The sequence below is a fragment of the Cydia pomonella genome, chromosome 19 (assembly GCF_033807575.1).
Source record: "Cydia pomonella isolate Wapato2018A chromosome 19, ilCydPomo1, whole genome shotgun sequence".
In the NCBI taxonomy this organism is placed as follows: Eukaryota; Metazoa; Arthropoda; class Insecta; order Lepidoptera; family Tortricidae; genus Cydia; species Cydia pomonella.
The window spans coordinates 2,175,088-2,201,697 of record NC_084721.1 but is presented as its reverse complement, the minus strand read 5'-3'; the positions used below and the strand labels follow the sequence as shown (position 1 = coordinate 2,201,697).

Sequence of the window (26,610 nt, the reverse complement as noted above, 5' to 3'; positions counted from 1 at the left end):
TATGAACACAAATATTTATTAAGTTAATGATTTAACCGCCGCTGTCCTTCTCTTCGTTCTGCCGCTCCGCGTACAGCTGCGAGTTCTTGACGTGCGTGTACAGCGCGAACAGCAGGTGCAGCGCCGCCACGCGCGCCGCCAGCGACGCGTCCGCCACCGGGATGTCGAACACGCCGCACACCTAGAGATACAAATACCTTTATTTCATTTTCCTACTCCTCTACTGTTATCTGTCATTTATGCATTCATTAACACGAATATAAGAACATACATAAAAGGTTTCAAGAAAAGTCTATATTGTCTATTCCTCATAAAAGCTCTTGTGCTTTTATACGCTATAACGTTACTGCGATTAATGGCTACCAACCTAACAAAACCAAAACGAATACAGTTTTAAACTAAGTGCATTGCTGCCAACTTACAAAATATTCATTTGGTTGCATAGTAAATAGTATTTTATGCAACAGTTATACAACTGTCAGGGTCAAAAAAGGCGAGTGGCGTGAGTTACAATGTGAGCCGGAGCCGAAGGCGTAGGCGAACATTGTAAAGGAATACGCCACGAGAATTTTTTGACCTACTTATACAACGTTGCATACAATATTTTTCCTACGAGTCAACAAAAATAAATCTTAATTTAGGTAAACAAATTACAGCAAAAGTATATAGCCAAGACGCGCGAGCATACCTTGTTACGCGCCCGGCCCGCCCCGGGCCGCGGCCGGCCGGTCGCCGACACCTCCTCGTAACTCATGAGGCCCTGGTACTTGCTACTTGCTAAATTAATTTTTTGGACAGTTTTTTCTCAATTTTGGCCACCGTAGCCTACGGAGACTAACAAGCAACGCTAAGCGGTCTTCGTAGTCTATGGGTGTTGCTATATTACGGGTGTCACATGCGTGTTTCTGACTTATGAAGTAAATACTATTTCCTACTCCTCTACTGTTATCTGTCATTTATACATTCATTAACACGAATATAAGAACATTCATTAAATGTTTCAAGAAAAGTATATATTGTCTATTCCTCATAACAGCACTTGTGTTTTAAAATCGCTATAACGTTACTGAGATTAATGGCTACCAACCTAACAAAATCAAAACTGATACAGTTGCAAACTAAGTGCATTGCTGCCAACTTACAATATATTCATTTGGTTGCATAGTAGAAACAATTGCTTCATAAGTCAGAAACACGCATGTGACACCCGTAATATAGCAACACCCATAGACTACGAAGACCGCTTAGCGTTGCTTGTTGTCTCCATAGGCTACTGGGGCCAAAATCGAGAAAAAACTGTCCAAAAATTTAATTTAGCGCGGAGCAAGTACCAGGGCCTCATGAGATTTGTTAGACCTGTACCCCAAAAGCATAAAATTGTTGTAGTAATTCACCGAATCGCATTTCACCTCGATCTCATATTTAATTTTCGCATTGTGTCTCAATAGTTTTTTTTTTCTTGTGGCTATAAGTTTTAGTCGCATTTCACCTCGACCGTGCATTTAAACATCGCGTTGTGACTCAATCGTTTATTACTTTAGTCGCATTTCACCTCGATCGTGTATTGTATTGGCGACGTGATTCAACGCAACGTCAACGTCACATAGATAAAATTTTAATGAGTTTGATAGCACTTGAGGCTTAATCCTACAAGTACAAAACGTGTTTAAAAAACACTTAATTTTAGTGCAAGCATCAAATTAACGTATCAAGTTAAATAGAGTCCCAAACAAACGTCGATCGCGGCGAAATGCCTCTTCGGTAACATACTACACGAAAAATTAAATACTACAAATTAATTATACTAATGTCAAAGGCTACGGGAAAAAGTGCGTCAAGTAAAAAAAATCCAGTGATATCTTTTTCATTCAAGGTGAAATGCGATTCGGTGAATTACTACAACAATTTTATGCTTTTGGGGTACAGGTCTAACAAATCGCGTATCTTGGCTATATACTTTTGCTTTGTTTACCTAAATTAAGATTTACTTTTGTTGACTCGTAGGAAAAGTATTGTATGCAACGTTGTATAAGTAGGTCAAAAAAGGCGAGTGGTGTGAGGTACATTCTTATACAACTGTTGCATAAAATACTACTTATACTTTTTACAGCAGTTCATAGATACAAATACAAGGTGACTTTAGCCATTGGACAAACCCTGAAATCCCACGTAGGGTTACTTCTCATCTCATTCAATTCATTCAACAAAAGATAAAAAAAAAAGCGAACAAAATAATCGACAACAAAAAGAAACACACTGTGTTAATCTTTGGCAGTGTTTTTGACAATTTGTTCGAAATATTTGATAATGATGACATTTTTCAAAAGTCAGAAGCTTATTATATATTAGTGTCATAAATAAAAATAATAATCAAAAAGGTCGAAGGAGGTTCCATACTATTCATTTAGGATATTACCTTAGGAGCTACTAACACATACAGGCTGCTCCAAAGTAAAATATGGTAATTTGTTAATTTCTTCGAAACCGCTACACCGGTTGTTATAATACTTTGTACACTGGTTCTAAATACCCTAATGCATATGCACATTTCGGCTTTGTCCAATGGCTAGGGACACACTGTATGTATTAGGTAGATAAGTAGTCCATCTTAGGTACAAGGTGTATAGGTAAGTATTTATCTCAACAATGTGCACACATTACAACATATTCCTTTTCTATCCGTCGGCTGTAATGGTTGAATTAAGATTTCCTATACCAAACTATAATTGCATTGCGTTTTCATGTCCCGCCATACATTTGGCCTTGGATCTAAAAGTTTTAATAATCTGTTGAGTAGATGGCAGTAAATTTACTGCGGCTACAAAATTTTCTTTGACAATCCACGTCCACATTCTCTTTGCCTGTAGGCAAACGTTAGGCTAGGAGTTTTTTAAATAAAATGATCGCGGTCCGTTTCTACTTGAGCTTATTGAATAAGTAAAAAAAAAGGTCGGCGGTCCGCCATTTTGTGACCCCTGCGTTAAGCTGTTTCCCCCAGAGATATGCGAGAATGCGTAGCGAGGGATATGTTTGTTAAGAACCAATAGAAATACTTTACTTACCGTCGCTCAGCGCAGCTCTAGTGGACAATATTCTATTAATTCTTAACAAACAAACATAAACATTCGCTACTCATCCTCACACATATCCAGTGGAAACGCAGCGCTACCCACAGTTGTTTAAATAATAAATAAATATTATAGGACATTATTACACAAATTGACTAAGTCCCACGGTAAGCTCAATAAGGCTTGTGTTGAGGGTACTTAGACAACGATATAAATAATATATAAATATTTATAAATACTTAAATACATAGAAAACACCCATGACTCAGGAACAAATATCCATGCTCATCACACGGACAAATGCCCTTACCAGGATTTGAACCCGGGACCATCAGCTTCGTAGGCAGGGTCACTACCCACTAGGCCAGACCGGTCGTCATGTTGTACGTTGTACAGTGAATAATACAATACCAGGTCCGCGTACTCCGCCAGCGAGCAGGCCAGGCCGGCGGGCGGGACGCCCACGGCGTCGAGCGCGCGCTCCACGCTGGCCGGCCACTCCTCCATCAGCGTGTCGATGTCGGGCATCTTTCTGGAAATTATAATTATTTGAATTAAAAAGTTATTCGCCTTTGGACGGACGACTAGTCGCGAGGAGTCGTCGGATGAGGTCTACTCGAGGCAACACTCAATAGCTATCATTAGAAGTCCACAAAGAGTGGACGTCCGTGGGGGTAAAAATAGTGTAAGTAACCAAATATTATTTATTGCAACACAAAGAAAACAAATTTAAAGATTTACAATATAAAGAAATAGCAATAGGCGGTCTTATCGTTGTAAGCGATCTCTTCCAGACAACCTTAGGGTAGAGGAAGTTTTTTTTTGTAACGGGTAGTGCACGAAGTAATTAGAGGAATAGTAAAATTACACATACATTAAGCAGACAGTACATATTGTTGTTGCAAACAAGCATACGGCCCGCCTGAAAGTAAGCAGTCTCCGTAGCCTATGTACGCCTGCAACTCCGGAGGAGTTACATGCACATAAAGATAAATAGATTTTATTCGTCAAAATTTCGACTATTTTGATCCCAGATGACGGACATGCATTTTTTCGTAAAGGCCGTTATAATTCGGATCACTGGTTTTAGAGGGTTACAGGGGTGATTTTGGAACCCAAGACGCCGACCGTGAATTTAATTTGTGAATGTCATGGTACTCGTTTTCAAGGTTATCATGGCACTAGAGAGTTAGAGCGCCTCCCTTAGCGAAGCGCGCTTTGATTTATCTAAAAGTTAATTTATAATGTGAGAAGTAATAGTCTGCTGGTATAATTCTTTTTCTAAGCACGTAGTGACGTAACAGTTTTGAATGATTCACGGTTAGTTTCACTAGTATTAAATCGACCGGGATCCATAACGTGGCTACCACAGCAAGAGCAAAATAACGCAAAAGTTCACAAGAGCTCGAAAACAATACAAATAAACACAACACAAAACAATATAAAAGGAAAGGTAAGGTCCTTTTCGCGTACTTGTGACCGTTGTCTAACCTAAGTGTACGGCCTCAATGCCGAGTACAATGCGGTTTTGCGTTAAAAGGAGCAAGCAATATTGCTATAATTCCTCCGTATAGTTGCGTCCCGTAGCCTACGTTGGCCCAATATTTATACTACTACGTGGTCGCCCTAATTTAACTCTTTTTCCGGCAAAGTCGTGAATTGACGCGCTCGTTTACCCCAATATCAACCTTCGTGTATTCCAACAAGATTCACGATGGCACGCCGTGCACGATAGGCGTGACGTTCAATAGGTTAAACGTTCATTTATAGATCGTGCCATTCACGATGACGCGTGCCTTTACTCTTAATAAGTCATGTTAGTAAGGGTTAGATGTGACAAATCTGCGCGTCATCGTGGATGACACGAACTGCAGCACACGTACCGTGAGTAAGCCACGGTGGGCGGCGGCTTGGCTCGGTGCAACTCGCTCACGTCTTTGATCCAGCGGTCGAGCGCTTTGCCGTTTTTCTCAGCGTTCTCCAGCTTCTTTGTCACCTGAAGTTTAAAAAAAACTTCCTTATATAAGTATCTATATATACTTCTTGCTTTCTAAATGTTCCGTAATTCCGATCCTTATCTGAATCACTTGGATTCTTAACTAAAGTCCCATGTCCCCGATTTTCGTTACATTGCGTTATACTCTGGAGTTAGCAATGTATCGAATATTGCATGCAGGTTCCTGAATTATCCATATCTACAAAAAAAAGTGGAGATACCTACCTGTATAAGGCGAAAACATGGTCTTATTTTATTTATATACTCCATCGAACTGTTTCGTATAATTAGTAGTTAATTTAAAACCGATGCGTCTCGTTTGCTGGTGTCAATGTAACGCAGAGAAAAACAATTTAACAGGCATTTATTCCAATTTATGCGCTGCGCACCATTTAACAGCACAACCATAAATATGTTGGCACACGATAGAATGATACTGTTGAGTTAGGTCATGGGCTCTACAAACCTCATTGTTATCGCATACGATTATTAACGAATACATTGCGGCGTTTGATCGATCGGCAAGGTATCATAAAACTATTGAATATGTCATCATAAATACAATTATCGATGACGTCCGTAGAGCCTATTAGTGCTAACCTGTTTTTAACGAGTGTTAAAAAGCCTACGATTTAAAAAAGATAGAAAGAAATAGTTTAAATACCTAAGTACGTAGGTGTGTTTCCATGTGCATTTATTCTGAGGTTGTGCAATAAAGAAGATTTGTATTGCATTGTAGGTAGGTATTAGAGTCGGGCTACGTTAAATTTGTAAAATTTGCACCGACTAGGTCACAAGTAGTCACAACGTGGTGAAAATGCTTACATACATCCTATAAGAGTACCATAATTGTCATGAAATTGTTCGGACTCGACCTGCCCACTTACTCAGGCGTTGCAGGCCTCCATAGACTACGGAGACTGCGTACCACCAGTACCGTACCGTATACCTGTTTGCCACCAACGTAATATAAAAAAATACTAAAGGAATGGTATTCCGTACAATCTCCTCTCACGCATGTATTGTACAGTCAGCGTCAAATACTTTGTAGCAACCAAAGTAGCCAAATAGTTCGGTACACCATATATTTAGTATGGTGTACCGAACTATTTGGCTACTTTGACTGCTACAAAGTATTTGACGCTGACTGTACGAATCGAGAATTAGAGCATAAGCCGTCAACGTCTGACAGTGACAGGCTTTCAACACGACGCTACGTGTAACGCGATAGGCGCCGTTCCGCTCATCTCACCGCAGTCGCCGCACCGTCGGCGGGTTTCAAACAAATATCATACCATTGTACTTAGTATTATAACTAGCAGCGCCAGCGTTGAGATCATGCACACAACATGTCAATGGCAGTGGGATTTTGTAGTTAGTCCTCTTTTTTGTACCAACAGCAAGTTAATATAGATAGATAGATAGATAGATAAAATCTTTATTCAACCACAACTTACATGCTTTGTGACACAAACAAATAACAAGAGAAAAAGAAAATTGACAAGAGACAAAGAAAAAGTAACATACAATTTGACACTAATATCAATAACAATGTACAATACAATACAATACAATACAAATCCTCTTTATTGCACAACCTCTGAAAATAATGTACATGGAAACACATAAAAAACATAAAGATAGAGGTAAACAACAGGCGGCCTTATCGCTACAGAGCGATCTCTTCCAGACAACCTTTGTATTACGTGTAAAAAATGTATTACGTGTCTTATTTTTAGATTAATAGAGATATTAGTAGAGGGTCATGTGTTGTGGTAAAGAATAGGCGCTGACTCAGCATAAATGCTGCGGAGACCACAGCGCTGATCTTCCGTCAGAACCTTAAAACCTACACTAATAACGATAGAATATAGAGCACTTAAATCACATTCACTGATGTCTTCATTATAATAAAATAGAATAGAAATAATTCATAAGCACAAACACAAAATAGAAAATTATACAAGACAGAGAGACATAAAAAGGAGAACCACGTAATGGTCTCATCTCAGCATGTTGCTGGCGACTTCCAGCGCCGATCTTCCGATGAGACCAGCCTGTGAAATAATCACAACTAACAAAAATAATTATCTACCTTATTACAATCTATACTCTACCGATACCTATGTACCCGTGATTACAGAGTACATCTAAATGTCACTCCGGAGTGCTTTTGAGTAAAATATCCAGAGCTCACTAAATGAATTCAGTGCATTCCTATCCACTGGATTCATGGATCAAAATTAACATCACACCAAAATTGTAACGAGTCTGGGTTAACCTTGTGCATAACTATTCCAAGTTTCAAATCGATAGCGTAAGTAGTTCTCGAGATATTTAGCAAAGCCACAGACAGACGGACAGACTCGCACCATAAGGGTTCCTTTTTACCTTGATACGGAACCCTAAAACGGCATGCTTGAAGTATGTAGTCAAAGCAGTGTCAGTCAGGACTCAGAACACTGGAGTTATCCATTGTCAAAAGTTTCCAGGTGTTCAACTCACCATGGTGGGTTTGGCGCTTGTTTTAGATAGCGCTCGCAACTGCAGGTGCAATAAGGCCGACTCGCTCTGCTCCGCTGCTGGTTCGTCCAGCACCATTAGACCTGGAATTCGATTGCGATTTATTGACAATTGTAAGGAAATTTTGAATTCTGTTGAATTTAGTACATTGGTAACACTGAGCTGGTTTGAAACACGCAACTGATCATATTGTCAATATGTTCCTATATACGAGTAAGAACAGTTCGCTGAGCGATTCGCTGCGAACGTCGCGCGGGCATAGTTACTTTGAAGATAGCATGTAGGTCGTATTTGAAAACACGCTTACCCAGGTTGTGAATAGGTTCTAACTGTTGAGTAAGCGGCTAAACAGTGGTAACATGACGAGCATCACCACCTTTTCCCATCTAAAACACACTTACCCAAGTTGTCGATGTGTTCTAAGAACTGTTCGCCGAGCTGTTCGCCGCGTACTCCGCGCGCAGGCGTGGTGACTTTGAGGAACGCGTCAATGTCGCCTACTGCTGGGACGTACTCCGGTACAAACGGCTGCAGCTTGAACTCGATGTCGATTTTCTGAGGCGTGTATCTGAGAACAAAGTAATGTCTTAGTAAAATGATTTAAACTTTTAAGATGCATGAAATCGATGCAAATTGTTCATGCCAAAGATTTCAAAAGTTAAGATATAATTCCGACCGAACATGCTACAACGCGATTGGTTGATGAGTTCGCATCACGCGCGCGATTGGTCGAAACTAGTTGCGTTAGACTACACGCTTGGCTTGCATTCGTGCACAGCGGTGTCACCGCTGTGCGGGTACCATTCTTGGTGCCCGTAAGGCCCGACTTTACGAAGTAGGAAATATATAAGTCAATTGTTCATGAACCATTGCTGATGCTACGCCGAAGTATCGCTGATGCAATGTTTTTGCATAAATTATTAAATAATGATATAGACTGTCCGCAACTGCTAGGCCTACTGCACTTCCGTGCTCCAATGAGAATACCCCGCAACCCGATAACACCCCTGTGCCTCCCGCTTCGACGGACGGTCCACGGCGCCAACTCGCCTGTCCCTAGATTATGCAAGGTAGTAAATAGCTGTAGCCACGTAATGGATATACACTTTGACTCTGCATATCAATTTAAAAAATCTGTCCGCTCCTGTTTAGCAAAAAATAAGAATACTGTACATTCATGCATGTGGTTTTTACCTATAAGTAATTGTTACGCTTAGCGTTAATAGTCAAAACGTTTGTATTTATAACTTACAAAGTGTAAACAGTTGTTGGTGAACCAATAAAAAATAAATCAGGTTAGGTACGATGGCGTAACCTACAAATACATTAGGTAGATGACAAATAACACTTATCGTTCTGTCCTACATATTGTTTTATCCAGTTTACTTCATTCATTGCTCCAATACATTTACGTTAGCTCTGATAAATCGACCTAAAAGTTTTGGTTTTAAGATTTAATTTAATCAAAATGTTTGAAAAATGTTGGCCACTAAATCTTATGTCGCCCTTGTTGAAAGTCTAATGTAGATACAGTTAAAATAAACCCACTAATTCATACCGTACGCCAGTTGTCACCGACGCTGACAAATGCAATACCAAAGTAAAAATATAACCAGCAATTTGACTTTAAATCAGAAAATTGCAATACTCTGTCAACTGTAGCATTTGGTCATCGCCGGGCTCGAGAAAGGATGAGCATGTAGTGAAGCTGGAATGCGAACAGTCTGTTTCGACCAAAACTCCTAAACAAAGATACATTGATTGAGTAAGATGTGTAAAATCTAAGACAATTTCATGCTTCGAATTTAGACAGGTAAACGAGCTGGCGCTTTACAGCTACATACATTTTGCGGTAACTCTGATTGTCGAAAGTTGCGTTTGACAATTCAGTGACCGGAAAACATATGGTGCAGTACAGCGCCATCTGTTTTGGATGTCAAACTAAGGGGCACGTTTTTTTCTTAGACTTTACCTCTCTATTACAATTCTCTTTGGTCCAAAATCAACCCTTTTGCTTTGAGTGACATTCCCAGTCACTTTAACATAAATCGCTGCGAAAACGTTATTTTTTTAAATAAAAACATAATTTGAAGAGGTTTATAATTGGTATGTTTCATCGTGCTATTTTGCAACGGGGTTATTTATTTTGAGAAAGGGAATTTTGTATTCTGACGGAACGTTTTGTAGATTTAGTGGGTTCGTTCCGTTCATCGAAATTCGCGAGGGGGTCATAATGCGCCCTAACCTGCTTTAATAAAATCCTGATCAATGAATTAACTGTGACACAGTCTACCTACACAGCCGCTAATTAGTTCAATTAAATTTAAACTGTAACTCATTGAGCACACGGTCTAATTTTAGTTGTCGCGGTCAGTGGAGCGGCAGTGCGCGGGCGGTCAATGCGATGCAATGAAATGGAGCTGGAAATGATGTGACGTAGTACTTTTATGTGTCTAGATGACTAGACTTTTAGATTTAACTGAGCTAGGATGACCCTGATATGATATATGTGAAAGATAAATACTACTACCGAGTCATAACGCCTAATCATACACTATCGTCTGTAAGGTGTCTATACATAATGGGCCGGTCGGTGTACAACAGACTACCTAGGTAAAGTCTGACCAGTAATATATGATCACGCGCCATATTGCGGAATTTCATTGGAACTAAGATTTTCATACTAAACTGAACTGTCACCCTAAACATAAGAATAACAGCGCCCTCTTGACAATGATCATATATTTCTGGTCGGGCTTTATATCAGAGATGCAGCACTTAAGGTCAGGCTACGCAAGTAGCTTCTTGATTTAACTTTATACTGTAGACTGTAGATGTTATTGAACTACCATGCACATAAAATCATTCGACGTATTGCCTGATAAACGATTGGAATTAATAACTATTTTTATATTATGTACATTGTCATCAATTATAGTTATTGTATAATTGTTAATTATATCGACTAGTAACATGGTTGTTATTAATAAATATTTGTGTTTGGTTTGGTTAATACAAGTTTAGGGTGTCATTTTATATAACGAATTTTTTATTTTATTTTTATTTTTATTTTTTTATTGACCATTCGTTCATTAAGTCTTCAGTCGAAAGATATTCTAGTAGAGAGTATAAATAAAGAGTGTTTCTTTTTTTTCAACTTTAGACTACACGCGGAGGTAAATATGTATTCTGTAATAAGGGTCCTCGGGCCTGTCTTTACAAAACTCGACTTCGTCTCCTTTCATAACTTCGGCTCTCGAATTTAAGACCTAATTACCGTTGCACGCAATATTTAGTCTAAGACAGAGCAACACCTTAAATGATAAATAAAATTAAAGTAAATACTTATACAAGAGTAAATCAATTTTGCTTACTATGTCGAGTAGCCAGTCGTGTGAGACAGCCTCTTCCATCTTGTATGTCTTGTACATTATATACGTTTTGATTTAAGCAAATATGCTCGTCATTATCATGACCGTTAATGACTCAGAAGATCAACTGAAATGCTTTGAATTTTATTTTCAATCTCAAAACAAAATACGTCACGTTGTAAGTAGGTGAATGTTTACGCAGCTCAACTTCATGTAACGTGTTAAAACAGAAAAGTTATAACTGCATACTAAACACATATGTTGTTACTGTGTTTTTGTTAGGAAGCGTCCGATATCAACACAACTCGGAAAACATTTTTAAGCCAATGTCAACGAACCGACTCGGTTTCAGGAAACTTGTCTGCTACAAGACGTTGGGCATTTTTGGTGAATATTCAAAGTAGGTAAAAAAAATGTCTTTAGGTAAATATTGCACAAAAAGTGCTTACTGCATATCGAGGCCCATTTTTCGAGATGGCACCGAGAATTTATTGTATGAAATTATATGACAGAAATCATGGCACTTACGTTGAGTGCCCGTATTGTAATCGTACACATTATTTTTATTCTTGGTGTGCAGTTATACCTACTGTAATCAAATTTTGAGATCTAAATGGTACTGAAATTATTTTTGTCGGATGGTTATGCTTTTTAGGTTAGGCTCTTTAGACCGTTTTTGCGAATATTTGAAGTAAAACAGTCCGACACAGATATTAATAATAATAATCTGTGTTGAAAAAATCATTGCTCTGGCTTCAAAAAGCACGGATTAAACAGTCGAGTACGTTTGAATGGAGAAAATACCACTCGTGTTGCCTCTTAATGAACTGCAATAAATTAACTTAAGCATGTACCTAATACCATCTATATATCTACCACCACAAAGCGGTATCGCCGTTGTATCGAATCTTAACCATGCATTCAGATAATAATGTACGCTGTAAACGGCATTTATAACCAACTACTGAATATTTAGTGGGCCGCCATGTTCCGACACGCTTCGGTGATTTCGCTAATAAACGGTAAAAAGTTAAATTGCCGTTGAAAAAAAATACAGAGCCGTTTATTTTTATATTATTAAAGGAAAAAATATTCAATTATACTGTACAATCATCAGATAACAGCAGTGCACGAGTGTGAATGGAGATCATAAGATGGACACCACTTAAAAAGGAGCATTGCTGAACACACCTCTTTTGGGAAGCATCGAAAATATTACACATTAGTTTGGAAACTAAGGATTTTTTTTTAATTCTCAGCTTAGGCTTTGGGATACCAGCCCGCTCATCGGAACTGCCGGTGAGTTCCCGATTCGACGGATTGCTGTTTCGCCAGATTTACTTTAGGACGTCACAATCCGAGTATACGAGAATCCGGCGAATCGGGAACTAACCGAAATGCCGAGACGTCCGTGGGGCGCGAATATTTCCACTAAATCCTTCATGCTTATAAAAGCGTTTCCCATCCGGCGCCGGAGCAGTGAATTTTTCCTTTATTACAAACCTTGTTCTATCATTCATTAACTCTCATCATCATTATCATTAGCTCTCTCTGATATGTTATTCTCTGTACCTTTTTTTTAATACGTCGGTGGCAGACAAGCATACGCCCGCCTGATGGGAAGCAGTTTCCGTAGCCTATGTACACCTCCAACTCCAGAGGAGTTAATGCGTGATGCCGACCCTAACACTTGTAAGATACTTTGAATTTTTTTTTATAAAAATATATTAGCATTATTAAATTTGAATTGACTTTCTGGATTTTTTAGGCAACACAAACACTCCGCACCCTCGTTGAGCTCAGATAATCTTACTCACCGGCAGGAACACAATACTATGAGTAGGGTAGGGTAATATGAGTACCTAATATAAAAATAAACCATCAAATTGTTACTCACTTCATGATGTACTGGAAGATGTTCTCCATGTCAGCAGGCACCTTCAGGTCCTGGTACTGCTTGGGATCATAGGCTCCCTCTGCTGGTATCACCACCCCCATTCGCTTCCGTCCGCTGGCTAACGGCCGGTCTAGTCCCAGCTCTGCACTGTCGCTTTCTACATCAATTAAGAAAATTATACTAATGTCTGGTAAACTAATTTTATCAGTAAAAAAAAGCGGAAATATTGAAAAAACTTTTTTCTCTTGACAACTTCCAGTCAGTAACGAAACCACCATAATCAGTTTTGATGTATTCAATTCATGTATGTAGGAATTGAAATTAGGGTTTCGGAGACCATCGTCTCATTTAATCACACATTAATTTTCTGTGTACAATTTCAGTCTTATTCAGTAATTTTGAAGCTAGGTTAGGATGCCCTGGAAGCCTATTCTTTAAAAATTAAACTCTGAACTTAATTAAAAAAATAGACGCAAGATCTGACGCCGAGCTCACGGAGATCTGCCTTCACTCTATCCGCCCAACGATATTTAGGATGACCAATAGGACGCAAAAATTTTACAGCCATATATTTTTTTAGTAGACTATTAGTTAAGGATTTCAGTTTCATCTACAACTACAATTTTATTGATTCCTTTATGTACTTGTAATGATAGCTACATTTTTACAGAATTTAAGCGTAGAAAACTTCTGCCTCTAGCGCCTGACGCCGTGGCTCCAGAAGTATCGCTAAAGCATAGTTATATTTCTAAAATAATTAGGTAGTCTGTTCGGAAAGAGAAGAGTCGTGAAATGTATTGGGCCCCATTCATTCTACGACTCTTCTCTTTCCGAGCAGACTCTAAAAGTACTCAACAAAAACAAGACATAAAACGCCCACTAAACAAAAAACAATGGAAGTATTTAATACGAAATAATGAAACTCGTATGTTTAAAATCGATTCATTTGCCAAATCAGCTATGGACGTATGCATAATTATGTTGAACTAAAAGCTACTAATATAATATGCTGGTACAAAGTTGATCAATTGATTAGTGTAACGAGAGTTTGGCAACCGGTATGAAAAGCCAATCAAAAACACAATGCATTTTTGGCAGCCGTTATCAAAAGTGAATAACGGTAAGTTTTTGCCAATAGCTTTATACACCTACGCCAAGTCTCGGCTCCATTTACATGCTGGTTTACCTACATTACACACCGTAAAGGACAGAGGATGTGAAGAATAAGATACATTTCGTCATCACAGATACCAGGTTAGTATTTTCATCTTAATGCGTAGTAACTAGTATAGTCAAGAACAAGGAAAAAAAAGCTGCCAGGAAAAACAACAATGCGTAACTTCAATTACATGTATACAGGACGTTAATTTAGTCGCCTGCAATCATTTACAGGGTGAATATATAGGTCATACTAACCAACTTTTACTATGGGACCAACCCAGAAATCGCAAAAAAAAATTACTCTCCCATAGAAAATGTCTAGGTCAGACAGCCAAAATGTATGAAACAGACAATTTAGTTAAAAACTATATATACACAATAAGATAAGGAAAAGAAAGAATATGAGTAAAATACATATAAAAAGTAAAACAAAAAAAAAATAAACTGAGTATTTTTCTCATTAAAATATTCATTTCAACATTTTCAACCAAGTGAACTAAGGAGGACCTGCGTACTTGCGGAAATAGTGAATAGCCAAGTGCATTTGAAGTAAAGAAATTAGCTACTTAATTCATGAAAAACGTACACAAAAAACCTTACAAACCAATTCATATATAAGAGGGCTGATTGCTCTTATTAGGTACTTTCTTACCTGAATTTTCCGAAGAATCCGCACGTTTGCTCGTCGACCTGCCTTTGACGCTCTCATCCTTCGAAGATTGTTTTGATAGCTCAGCTTTCTCGGGCGGCTTCCGTTCCGGACTCTGCATTACACAATCGACCATAAACGGACAATTAGATAACAAACAATCTCACATATAATTAAAGATATAATCTTACCGCATCTCTCTTGATATTGTTTAAGAAATTCTCATTCTCAGGGTCCGAATCGCTTTCGCTTTCCGAGTCGAAATCGTGTCGCGCCGTGTGACGCGCTGGGGGGTTGAACTTGGACATGGCCGCTTTTACCACCTCTTCGTCAGAGCTAGAAGGACTATCGACTTCCCTAGCGTTAACCTCCACTGTTTCGTCATACATAACCCGCACAGGATCGCTGATAACTTCGCTCTCCTCGTGATACGTTTGACAGTGTTTGTCCCTCATTGCCATGGCAACGCGCTCGCGAGCGAACCTCCCTGGTCGAGTTCTTGGGCAAAAAGAGCCGAGCATTGCCCTCGGAAACTAGGACTTTTTGTTAAAAATAATGGCTCGCTGATATAGCTTGGCACGGCATGGTACTGGGGAACGTGTTGGTGTATCATACATGCATTTACCGACGGTAAATTACCGTTCAAAATATGACATGTTAACATTCATAAATCATAAAATAGAGTGAACCTTGTACTTAAATGATAGCTTAACTTAAGAACAAGTACAGTTAACAACATGAATAAGTAATGTAGAAAGTTTTTTTGTCTTTTATGTACATACGTTTTTATTTTAGATTTTAAGTTTTGACATGTTGTTTTAATGGAATGATTTTTGTGCTTGAATAAAATAAAATAGTAATAAAATACATAATTTCAATAATTTAGAAATTTCAACTTTTCCCTCAACTTTTATTACATAAGAATATTGCGGCAAATTTTTACAAGCTTTTATTTAACTTGCCTTGTTAATATGTTGGTTTGTTAGTTACCTACCTATTTAGTGTGGGTGGAAGCTAAATTAGACCCATTTACCAATTTTGCTGAAATTTTGCATACATATGTAAATCGGATGACAATGCAAAAATGTTATTTATAATCTAATAATTAAACGTATACAACTATCGTCACAATCGCGCGACTAAATATTGCCTAGTACCGGCCGTGAGCATTAAATTTAGAATGAAAACAGTAAAAGACACGAAAACAAATGTATACTTTGTTGTTAAGAGAATAAGACTATGTGCACATTATTTTGACACCCGACCCGCTTAGTTACTTACGCTGCTGACTTTGCATACATAAACTGCTAAAATCATAAAAAATAATATCTAGTACCTACTTAGTTACCTAAATTATTTTAGAGCCTGCTTGGTGGCAACCAAGAACTTCAATATTCATGTCACGTTCGAAATGGCAGGACACATTAAATAATAAAAGAAAGTGCACTATAAAGTCCCGTTTGAGTTTAAATAACTAACTTTTAGTAAAAATGGAGTCAAATTTCATGGAAGTGAAACAATGATTTAAAAAAGTCGAGAACTTTAATAGCTAAAATAATCTATTATAATACAAAACATATTGTAACATTGAACCAAGTGCGGATAAAATACCATTTCAAATCTCAAACTTGTACAATTTTCTTTCTAAAAATATTTCTAAATTAGGTATATGAATGAAACGAAACACTGTTAAAAAGTATTGATATATAAAAATATACTAGACATAATCCTTTTGATGAGAGATCCGACAACGCTAATATTACACTCAAAATGTCTATAAAAATTATCATCAGTAAAAACAGTATCATCAGTACAAATTTATAAAAATATGTTGAGTAGGCATCAAGATGAATTTTACGAGTTACTGCCGCAAAAATATGTTATCTGGGCATAAATATTTTAAAATTACAAAAATACAACTAATCATGCAAAAATATACACTATTCACAATATAAAATATCTAAGGAAAATTGATTGATACGGAAGAATATTCAATTAATTGACACAATAACACATTTTCATTATTACCAGCATAATACAAAACGTGTTAGGCACATGATTCCGTTATTTAAAAGAACTATTTATTTACGTCGTATACGCGAACTAATAAATAAACAATGGTCACACATCGGATTATACCCAATTGAATTTTTATCACAATTTGCAGTCTTAAAATCAGGAGGGAAATTTGTTTGATGTACATTTCATTTGGCACATTGAAACAAGAAGACCAGCTCACATTGGCAGTGCTTACTCACGATAAGCACACAAGCAACAAGCCCCGAGATATCAATCTGTTCATACATCAGGAAAACTATAAAACATTAATGTTTATGTACGACTAAAATTAGTTCAACCGACTTTGTTGATGAGTTCATCGCATATGGCAGTCAGTTCCTCGTTCGCTTTGGTTTTCTGCGCGAGACTCTCCTCTAGCGAAGTGATATGCACTTCTTTACGCTTCAGCATAGCGTTGAATTTCAAAATTTCCCCCTCGTGAGCTTTATTAATTTTCTCTAATTCCTGGTTCGCGTGATTAAGTTTCGAAGTCGCATGTTGTTTCAGCAGCTCATAATTCGTGTGCATTTTCGCGAGATTCTCCTCAAATTCTTGTATAGACTTTATATACGCTTCTTCATTTGTTTTGTAACCCAATATCACTTGTTTACTCTTCTCGTATTTACTGTGGAGGTCATTGAAAGAGACCTCCATGCTGGCAAGATGCGCTGTCTGCTCGTCCCTATCTCTAATAAGCTGATTTCGTTCCTCTGCGAACCGTTTCTTGTCTTGTTCAGTTTCAGATATTAAACTAGCGATGGTCCGTTCGTACTCTTCTACCACTGCCGCCATGTTCCTGTTCATTTTAGTCTTTTCAGCTAGATTCTCATTTAATTTGTTAACTTTCTTTAATCTCTCTGCACTCTCTGCTTCTAAAGTTTTCATCTGAGTTTCTAAAGTTGATAATCTGTCTTTTAGTTCCTTAGTTTCACATCTCAAGTTGTACACATGTATTTCCTTTTCAGCTAATAGTTCTCTAAGTTGTGTAAGAGCTTGGTCTGTCTCACTATGTGATCTGTCAGCATGTGTAACTGTCGTATCGAAGCCTGCTGTCGGGCTGTTGCCGCTTAACGACAGGAGCCTATCAATCACTGCCATGGCCGGTGAAGTAAATGTCATGGAAAGTCTGTTTGATCTACTAGGCGTCAAAGATTTTCTTGGCGTCACAACTGGGTTAACAGCTGGCGTGACGGCCAACATCGGCTTCGACGCGGTAACGTTCATGTCATCGAATCTTTCCTCAACTACACTTTGTGCTTCATATGTACCATTCAAATCTGAAGGTCCAGCAACAGGCTTCTCAAATGACAACAGTTTAACTTCCTTGGGGGGTGCCTGTCTAGGGGTTTTTTTTGGAGTAATCTGTTTACTTTTTATATCACTTAATACAGCTGCCACTCCTCCTGAAGTAACTCTGCTAGCAAAAAGTGGATCAAACTTGAGGAATAAGCTCTCTTTCCCACTGTAAGCGACCTCATCTGTTTTGTTTTTATTCATCAAAAATTCAAATGCCTCTGCGTCTATAAACATTTCTGCAGCATCATCGTTATCTTGCTGATGAATATTATCAAAATCTACGACGTCTACTTTATCATCGGGTAACTCGGGTTTGTTTTCACCTTCGTTGCCATCATCAACTTCGAGGAAGGGTCCTTCTAGAGTATCTTCATCTTCAGTGTGAACCTCGTGGACAGTGACATCTTTTTCGTCACTTGTCGTAGACGAACCACTGCAATTCGCTTCTTTTAATTTTACTTCATTACCCATTGTTACAGTATCATTACATTCATTACTATCTTTCTCTGTAACAACAAATGATGTTTCCGGAGATTGGCGTATTTTTGATTTCGTTACGAATGGATTAGAACTGTCTAGTTCAGGCAAATTGAATACGTTTTTCGATTCCGTCAATTCAGTAGATGAAGCGCCCGCAGAGAAATATGTAGATTGCTCCGACGAGCACGTATCTGTTTTTGCTGGAGATTTATCACTGGCACTCATAACAACATCTTCAACTACCGTAGCTTCATTATTTTGCGTTAAATTTATTTTATCTTCTGTTATCACGGTTTCATCTTTGGGATTGTCTAAACTTGGAGTGGGTGTAGGTTCTCTTCCAACTTTGTCTTGGTGGGTAATGATTTCCGATGGTATAGCGACATGAATGTTATCATTGTTAGCCTCTTCCTTGACAGGAGCAACAATGGTGATGTCATGTTGGTTTAGTTCTGGTTGGCTCAACTGTGGCTGTTCTTGTTTGATTTGGATTTTAGGAGGGCTTTTAAGATCGTCGTTTTTAGATGGAGTTGTTTTTGGTGAAGCTTTTTCTGTATCAACACTAGAATTTAAATGCCTCTTTGCTTTTAAAGGCTTCTTTCTCTCTGGCATTGACTTTCTTCTATTGACATCCTTTTCACTCTTTGAAGGCCCTAAGACTTCAGTTTTGTTAAGCTTATCTGTCGTAAGTGAATTATTTGGAGAAGCACCAGGTGGTGGTGACATTCTAATTTTAGTTTTTGTAGCAAAAGGATTGATATTATCAATGTCATCAAAGTTAAAGTTATATCCCTTAGAAACAATTTTAGGAGATATTGGCGGTGACTGGATCACTTTCGATTCTGTCGCAAAAGGATGATCAATTTTTTCAAAATCATTCTTTTTCGATTCAGGATCAAATTCCTCTTCAGCTGACATTGATACAAATGGACTATTGCTTTCTGATAAAATTATTTCTTCATCTATTTTTTTTTCACATCCCAGTATCCCACTCCCACTTTCTGCCCTGTAAGTAGAATCTAAATGAATTGTAGTATGAAAGCCCTCTGGTTTAAGTGGATGAACGAGATTGTCTTTGCCATAGCATATTTCTTTTTCATTAGGATTTGTAGGTACTGTGGCACCTATCGATAACGTACTTGTCGTATTCAAGTTGCTAACTATATCCGGAATAACTGGAGCTTTATCATGTATTTTTGATCCTTCAATTGTTTGGACATTATTATCAACCGCAATCTTGGTTACTGAAACATCTTTGGATTTGGATACTTCAGTTTCAGGTAAAGGAAAACTTTCAGATTTTGATTCATTTACCATCAAATCTTTGTCCGTGACGGTGCCTGAAATAACTTCTTTATTTATATTTTCTACAAATTTATTTTCAGTCTCTAGTTGAACACTGTCCGATATTTGTTTATTTTCTTGATTCTGAGCTAGATTTTCGGCAATAACAATATCGTTTATAGCAGACTTAATGTTGTCATTAGCTGTCTCAGATAACTCAGGGATGACATTAAATGATTGAGTGTCTTTTTTACTTTTTTCTGGTAGGCCCTTAGTGTCTTCTACCGTTTTGATTGCATCACCCATACTTACATCCATATTCATAGTTTCGGAAAGTTTGTCGTTGTTACATTCAACAAAAGATATTTCCATGTGTTCTTCTTCTGCTTTACCTAAATTCGGCATTGTGTTCCCAATAGCAACATCAACTATTTCACTTTCCACATTATCAATATCTGCTAATATGACGACAGCAATTTCAGCACTTGTGTCAACTTTCCTTTTACTGTTTTCAATTGTAACTTGGTCAGGTTTCTCAGTAACAATTTGAAGCGATTCAGCTACATTAGCTATAACTTGTTGTGCTAAATCTTGTGTATCATTTGGATGGTCGTCATCCACACCAGGTAGTGGGATATCAGTGGGAGATACGCTGGGCGGACACGGGTTATCAGCTTCTAAGCTTCCAGTCTTAGTTTCTACACCAGGAATGTCAACAGTTGTGTCAGTGATCGGTATATTGACTACGTTATTAATAACATCAGTATATGAAGTGTCAGGATTTTCAGTAACAGGTGAATGTGCAGGATCAAGAACTACAGTAATAGCTTCGTGCAGAATAGTAGTTTTTACTAAATCTTCTTTATCTTTATTTGGTAGTGGAACATCACTAGGTAATAAACTAGGTGGACAAGTGATAACATCAATTTGTGGTTCAACTTTCGTATGTTCTACATCGGGGTTTACCTCGACAATTGATTTATCGAGGGCTGCCATCAGCGCATTTTGAGACGTGCTTGCATTAAGCGTATCTTTATCTTGCAAATCATTACATATATTTTCATCTAAATTATCATTAATATCATCATCATTTGGTAAAGGAATGTCAACTGGCGAGGGGTAATTAATAGCATTTTCACTTGTTCCTTCTGATGTCTTTGTGGTTTCAGTTTCATCAGGAAATGGCATTGGAGAAGCAACTCCACGAGTTGTTACATTATCATCATCAACAGGGGCTAAACCATTTGTAGGTTCAACAGATACTAAATGAGGCACCATAGTATGACAAATAGTACCTGCTGTATGAACTAAATTCTTATTTTCAGTGCTTACCTGGTCTGTAGCTACATAAGAGGAATCTGTAGCAATGTTGACAGGATGTGTTACTTGGTTTTCTGGCAATTCTGTTAAATTTTTATTTGTGATTTGCACATCACTCACAATTGAAGAATCATGTTTTTCTAAAAGTACAGTGTCTTTATTTTCAACAGAAATTACATTTGTTGCACTTGTTTCAGATTCGTTTATAAGGCCAGACAATTGATTAACAATATCAGTAGTAGAAAAATCTAGTGGCTTTCCAAGATCTCCTTCTACAATAACATGAAAATCATCTATTGAGTTAATTATATCTTTAGTTGTATCTAATGTAAATGGTTCCACAACTGTTGCAACATTTTCCACTAATTCTTTTTCAGGTGCATTTGGAAGTTGACCATCATTGGTTTTTGCTGTATTCACTTCTGTGTTTAAGTTAGCTTCATTTTGTGTAAATGTAGTTTCACAATCAATAAATTCTCCATCTGACTCCACTAATTCATTTACTATGCTTTTGTTTTCAGTTCCATTTAAAGTTTTGTCTTCAATAGACAAATTGTTGTATGAAACATCCATGTATTCAACAGAAGAATTGGCATCTTCTTGTGGAACATTTTCATTCAAGATAGATGATTTGGAGGGCTTATCTTGGAAAAATAACTTGTGTATTGGGATCTTCTCATTGCTGAACACAATAGTTGAGTCATCATTCCATTGCAATTCTTTTTCTAAATCTTCATTAAATACTATGCTTTCTTTGTGTGGACTGTTTCTTCTGGACAGACTCTTTTCTTTAGTGTTCTCACTCTTTGGGGTTGAGGCAATGGCTCTAGGCTTAGATTCTGGAAGTGGTACATCAGCAGGGCTTAGTACAGGCTGTGTTGCCTTGGGATCATCTTCCTCAGGTGGTATGGGGCTCTGTGAGGATCTGAACATACTTAACACAGACTTGAGCCCTCTCATGATCGGGGAACCACCATCATGCTTAGGTATTTCTTTTGTTGGAGTAGTTGCTTCAGGAGTTTGAGCCATAGAGGAAGATGAGCTTGGAAATGAAAGATTGTCAATTTCATTTTCATTACTTACAGTTATAGTAATGTCATTGCCAGATTCAGGGTCCAAAGATCGAAGAACAGAATTCCTGTTGCCATCAACATCTGTTGGCAAAGCTTGCAAAGGTAATATTTTTGACATCGTTACTGCAGTTTTGTTCAATGTGGAATTTAAAGAACGAGTTAAATTATGTTCATAATCATTTATGACTGTATTGTTGAGAGACTCATCTGTTAAGTTATTTTGTTGGTTGTCTAAACAATGTGACATACTTTTGGACATAGGTGAGGCTGCCGGAGTGATGGAATACCTCAGCTTCATGTTGAGCTCAGACACATCAAGCTCTTCATATCCTTTCTCAGTGCAAGGAGTCTTTGGAAGCACATTGCTGTGTTGATATGTGTTTTCCTTATTATCAAAATCACCTTCGTCGTCTATGTCCATCGGCTCCGCGTGCTGAGCCATTTTAACAGTTTATTATTCACTTGTCACTACAATATTCACTCAAACAAATCCATAGGAACTGTAAACCACCACGAACGCGTTCACATCCACAATGAATACTATATTCCACGCTGAACGTCAATCAGGAGACGAGATGCAAACAAAAAATCAGTACAATGTTTACAGTTAACCGATTTCAGTAAGTTTCACTTTAGATTTCTAATACGTAATACGAGCGTCGTTGCGGTATGTATGTCATTTGAAAACAAAAATGTCGGCGCTGAATGCGCGCAACACACACTGAAAATCTATTTTTATCCTTTTTGTGGTGCGCGCAGTGCGACGTTCGTTTTATGTAACGCGCGCGCCGAAGGAAACTTGCCAAAAAGCGATTGGGCTCTAGCGTGAATTCACAGCGACGACCGTTGTTTGAATCCGCCTGTAACTTTTTTATATTTCAACTGACAGTAGTGTCAGTTTAAACATCACACATTTTTAAAGCCCTCCTACACTACCAATCTTTTTTTAAATAATCTAATGAGAATCATCATTATTATTATAACACATCCTTGAAATTGCACTTTTTTTTAATCATAAATTACGTATTTCATGCTTTTTTCGGATGTAATATGAAAGAATTAGTACATATTGTATTTCGATACCATGCTTGCACGCCATAGACATACAATATAATTGCACGCACAGTATGTATCGTTTATGAAGTTTGTGAGGTGCTTTGAATTCAGCAGCACATCTTTAATTTTTTTATCGATGATAAATTGATAAAATTATCTTTTATTTTATTTAGATATAAGTAAGACGTTATTATTATTTGAGCATCATTTGAGTAGTCGTAACAACCTTTACGAACTACATTAAATTAATGTTGCCATCTAAAGCACCAATTACATCCACACTTCCTGATTTCGGGCCCGAAATCAGTCCCGATTTCGGGTCTGATAAGCGTTTTCGTTTCACGGAATATCAGCACATCGTTAGCAATATTTGAAATGTAAAAAAAACTTTGTCTCTAATTGCCATAAATGTTCAATGTTTCATATTTTTGCATATAAACCATTTTTTTACATTTCAAAAATTATAAACGATGTTGTGTGATGTTGAAGTTGAAGAAGTTGATGTGCTGATGTTTGGTGAAACGGAAAAATACTCTTTCCTGGGCCCGATTCCGGTCCTAATATCAGGCCTAATAAAGTGTGGATGTAATTGGCACTTAAATTTGAAAGAATTTTGCTAAAGGGCCCTCCACACTCACGCGCGAAGTGAGGCGCGAAGCCGCGAACGCGAGTGTGGAGGGCCGTCGCGTCGATTTAGCAGATTGTTCACGCCTTCGCGGCTTATTCTCCGTTTTTTGTCGGTATTTGCCCCGCGTCAAAGGAGACGCGAAGCGTGAACTTGCAAGACTCCACATTCGCGATCGCTTCGCGCCGCGATTCGCTCACGAGTCGGTTAATCTGTAAACTGTCATAACCTTCTATGGCGGCTACTTGGTTATTGGGTGCGAACTTGATCAACCAAAAATCAATTTGATAGTTCCTAGTTTGAATCAGTGCCTTGCCGCAAACTAAATCCGATCAGCTAACGATTCGGCGCCATCTTGCCGCGAATCAAACTGCGAAATCGCCGTGAAGTTGTGCGAGTGTGGAGTCTACGTCAACGTCGCGGTATATTCGCTCCGCGAAGTTGCGCCGCGATTCACGCGCATAGTCTGGAGGGGGCTTTGATTTTAATACAAAATACGTAAAGGGCCAATTACATCCAGGCATATGAAAAGCCGTTGACGTAGACTCCACACTCGCACAACTTCACGGCGATTTCGCAGTTTGGTTCGCGGCAAGATGGCGCCGAAGCGTCAGCTGATCGGATTTAGTTTGCGGCAAGGCACTGATTCAAACTGGGAACTGTCAAATTGATTTTTGATTGATCAAGTTCGCACCTATTCGCACCGAATATAACCAAGTAGCCGCCATAGAAGGTTATGACAATTTAACCGATTAACCGACTCGTGAGCGAATCGCGGCGCGAAGCGATTGCGAGTGTGGAGTCTTGGAAGTTCACGCTTCGCATCTCCTTTGACGCGGGCCAAATACCGACAAAAAACGGGGAATAAGGCGCGAAGGCGTGAATAATCTGCGAAATCGACGCGAGGGCCCTCCACACTCGCGTTCGCGGCTTCGCGCCTCGATTCGCGCACGGATGTGGAGGGCCCTTTATACTACTCTTTGATCCAGACTTCCTGATATCGGCCCCGCAGTCTGTCCCGATGTCGGGCCTAATAATTGTTTTAGAGCCAGGAACAGAGGGCCTACCGGGAAAACCGAATTTCACAAATTGCGGGAATCTTTCTCTTTTACTCTCACTAAGACGTAGTTAGAGTGACAAAGAAAAATGCCCGCAATTGACTAACTTTCGCGGTTGTAGCCCAGGGGGCCTAACACCAAAATACTTTTTTCATTTTTTGAGAAATAGCACGTTACAATTGCCAACACGAGGGCCTACCGATGTCGATATCCATAATTTCTTTATCTGCCTCTCTATAGTCTTTATCACTAGAATATGCAAGAGCGATAGAGAGGCTTATAGCGAAATTTCATTTTGTTTTATTTCGTGGTAGGCTCTCTGGTGATGGACAACTAAGCAGTATAGTGTATGAGCTATATTCTGCTCTCCAGTCCTGCGAGCGGACTGCAAACTAGAAGTGTGAATGGTGGGGCTAAATGAATCTTACAATTATTTACTTAAATTTTGTAAAATGGCAACAAAGGTAAATGTCATCTCTCATGCTGACTGTGACTGTCAATGTCACCATTGTCAATTCAATTGTCATTGTCACTGCCAATCTGCCGATATCTCTCGGCCGTGGATGCGTGGTTGTTAAAAACAAATGTTACTATAATTAGCCCACGAAATTGAAATTAAATGCGTCACAGTAATTAATTAGATGAATAGATCGCAGCACTAAGAATGTTCACCGGCGCTTAAAATGCTAATCAAGGTTAAGTACTGCATTTTTAATCTATATAACGAAACTTGTTGTTCATGTTTTTTTATGCTCGGGTGATCTCTATACATTACGAAACCGGCTCCTCCGTTGCCGAATGCAGACCGCAGTCCGTGCGTGAAAGTCTGCCTATGCTGTCGTTGTTTTTCTCATTTTTTGCTGTAGGTGCAAGTATTTAAGCAAACTTAATTTTTATAACACGAGTTGTACTTTATATTTTTACCGTTTTTTTTATTATAGTAATGACAATTACTGTTTAATTTAATTGTAGTGTATATGTGATACTTGTAGCATACCTAGTTATTTTTAATTCAAATGAAGACAATAATGTAATGCTGCCAATATTTTTAGTGAGGCCTTGCCATGTACATAATTAATGCGTTTTCCTTTTCATTTATCTTGGAGTTATTTTTCGCTCATGCACAGTCACAGTACCATATAATTATATTTTTTATTTTAATTCCAAATTTGAGGAAATAAAAATTATGTGTATTTACTATTTTTTTAATTGTTAACTGAGGAAATTATTTGTCAAACTTTCTTGCCATGAAAGTTGTTCAAAGATTTGTTTCTTATAGATTTAGGCAATTATCTCACTAATGCAAAATGTGTCTGACTTCAGTGTGAAAACCGGTTTAAGGTTTTTATATAACAATACTTGTTACAGATTTATTTTTATTTTCGATTACAGGATGAACTATGGAAATTGAGCATGCAGTAAATGTGAAGCTCCTATTCTTTGCCCAATCCAAAGAACTAGCAGGCACCAAAGAATCTACCATCCTATTGCCAAAGAAGATCAGCTACCAACAGCTTCTAAACATTATTACGGAAAACTATAATCTCCAGGCTATAAAGAATAATATATTGTTGGCAAAAAACGAGGAAGTCTGTGACAACAGTTTAGATATTGAGATTAATGAGAAGGATCATATTGCTGTGATACCACCACTAAGTGGGGGCTAGTTTAAACATAGTTTACATATCCTTCACA

At 38.1% G+C, this 26,610-nt stretch overlaps 3 protein-coding genes across 5 annotated transcripts; 1 reads left to right on the top strand and 2 right to left on the bottom strand.

The window, feature by feature from the left end:
• Positions 1-15,267, bottom strand: LOC133528621 (intraflagellar transport protein 46 homolog). 2 transcript variants are annotated; one of them, XM_061866067.1, is made up of 8 exons: positions 14,857-15,262; positions 14,669-14,780; positions 12,856-13,012; positions 7,989-8,155; positions 7,570-7,670; positions 4,952-5,064; positions 3,480-3,600; positions 1-181 (listed from the first exon to the last, which is right to left on the bottom strand). In XM_061866067.1, exons 1-8 carry the CDS (start codon positions 15,184-15,186, stop codon positions 32-34), a joined length of 1,251 nt encoding a protein of 416 aa, XP_061722051.1. In that variant the 5' UTR covers positions 15,187-15,262; the 3' UTR covers positions 1-31. The 2 variants fall into 2 exon arrangements, with proteins under 2 accessions (XP_061722051.1, XP_061722052.1); XM_061866068.1 differs by lacking the exon at positions 4,952-5,064 and having other exon boundaries at positions 14,857-15,267.
• Positions 15,268-16,188: 921 nt separating this feature from the next.
• Positions 16,189-23,115, bottom strand: LOC133528620 (uncharacterized). The gene has a single exon (XM_061866066.1). It carries the CDS (start codon positions 22,616-22,618, stop codon positions 17,018-17,020), a length of 5,601 nt encoding a protein of 1,866 aa, XP_061722050.1. The 5' UTR covers positions 22,619-23,115; the 3' UTR covers positions 16,189-17,017.
• A 2,317-nt stretch (positions 23,116-25,432) lies between these two features.
• LOC133528145 (molybdopterin synthase sulfur carrier subunit) lies at positions 25,433-26,582 on the top strand. 2 transcript variants are annotated; one of them, XM_061865393.1, is made up of 2 exons: positions 25,433-25,610; positions 26,308-26,582. In XM_061865393.1, the coding sequence occupies exon 2, from the start codon at positions 26,316-26,318 to the stop codon at positions 26,580-26,582; it is 267 nt and encodes an 88-aa protein (XP_061721377.1). In that variant the 5' UTR covers positions 25,433-25,610; positions 26,308-26,315. The 2 variants fall into 2 exon arrangements, with proteins under 2 accessions (XP_061721377.1, XP_061721378.1); XM_061865394.1 differs by lacking the exon at positions 25,433-25,610 and adding an exon at positions 25,659-25,777.
• The last annotated feature ends 28 nt before the right edge of the window (positions 26,583-26,610 follow it).

Excerpts from the sequence above, each read along its gene's own strand:
- LOC133528145 (XM_061865393.1), top strand. The coding sequence starts at position 26,316 with ATGGAAATTGAGCATGCAGTAAATGTGAAGCTCCTATTCTTTGCCCAA.
- LOC133528620 (XM_061866066.1), bottom strand. The coding sequence starts at position 22,618 with ATGGCTCAGCACGCGGAGCCGATGGACATAGACGACGAAGGTGATTTT.
- LOC133528621 (XM_061866067.1), bottom strand. The coding sequence starts at position 15,186 with ATGCTCGGCTCTTTTTGCCCAAGAACTCGACCAGGGAGGTTCGCTCGC. Across the intron at positions 13,013-14,668 it reads GGATTCTTCGGAAAATTCAG|AAAGCGACAGTGCAGAGCTG; the intron begins GTAAGAAAGTAC and ends TAATTGATGTAG. Across the intron at positions 5,065-7,569 it reads CAAGCGCCAAACCCACCATG|GTGACAAAGAAGCTGGAGAA; the intron begins GTGAGTTGAACA and ends TTTAAACTTCAG.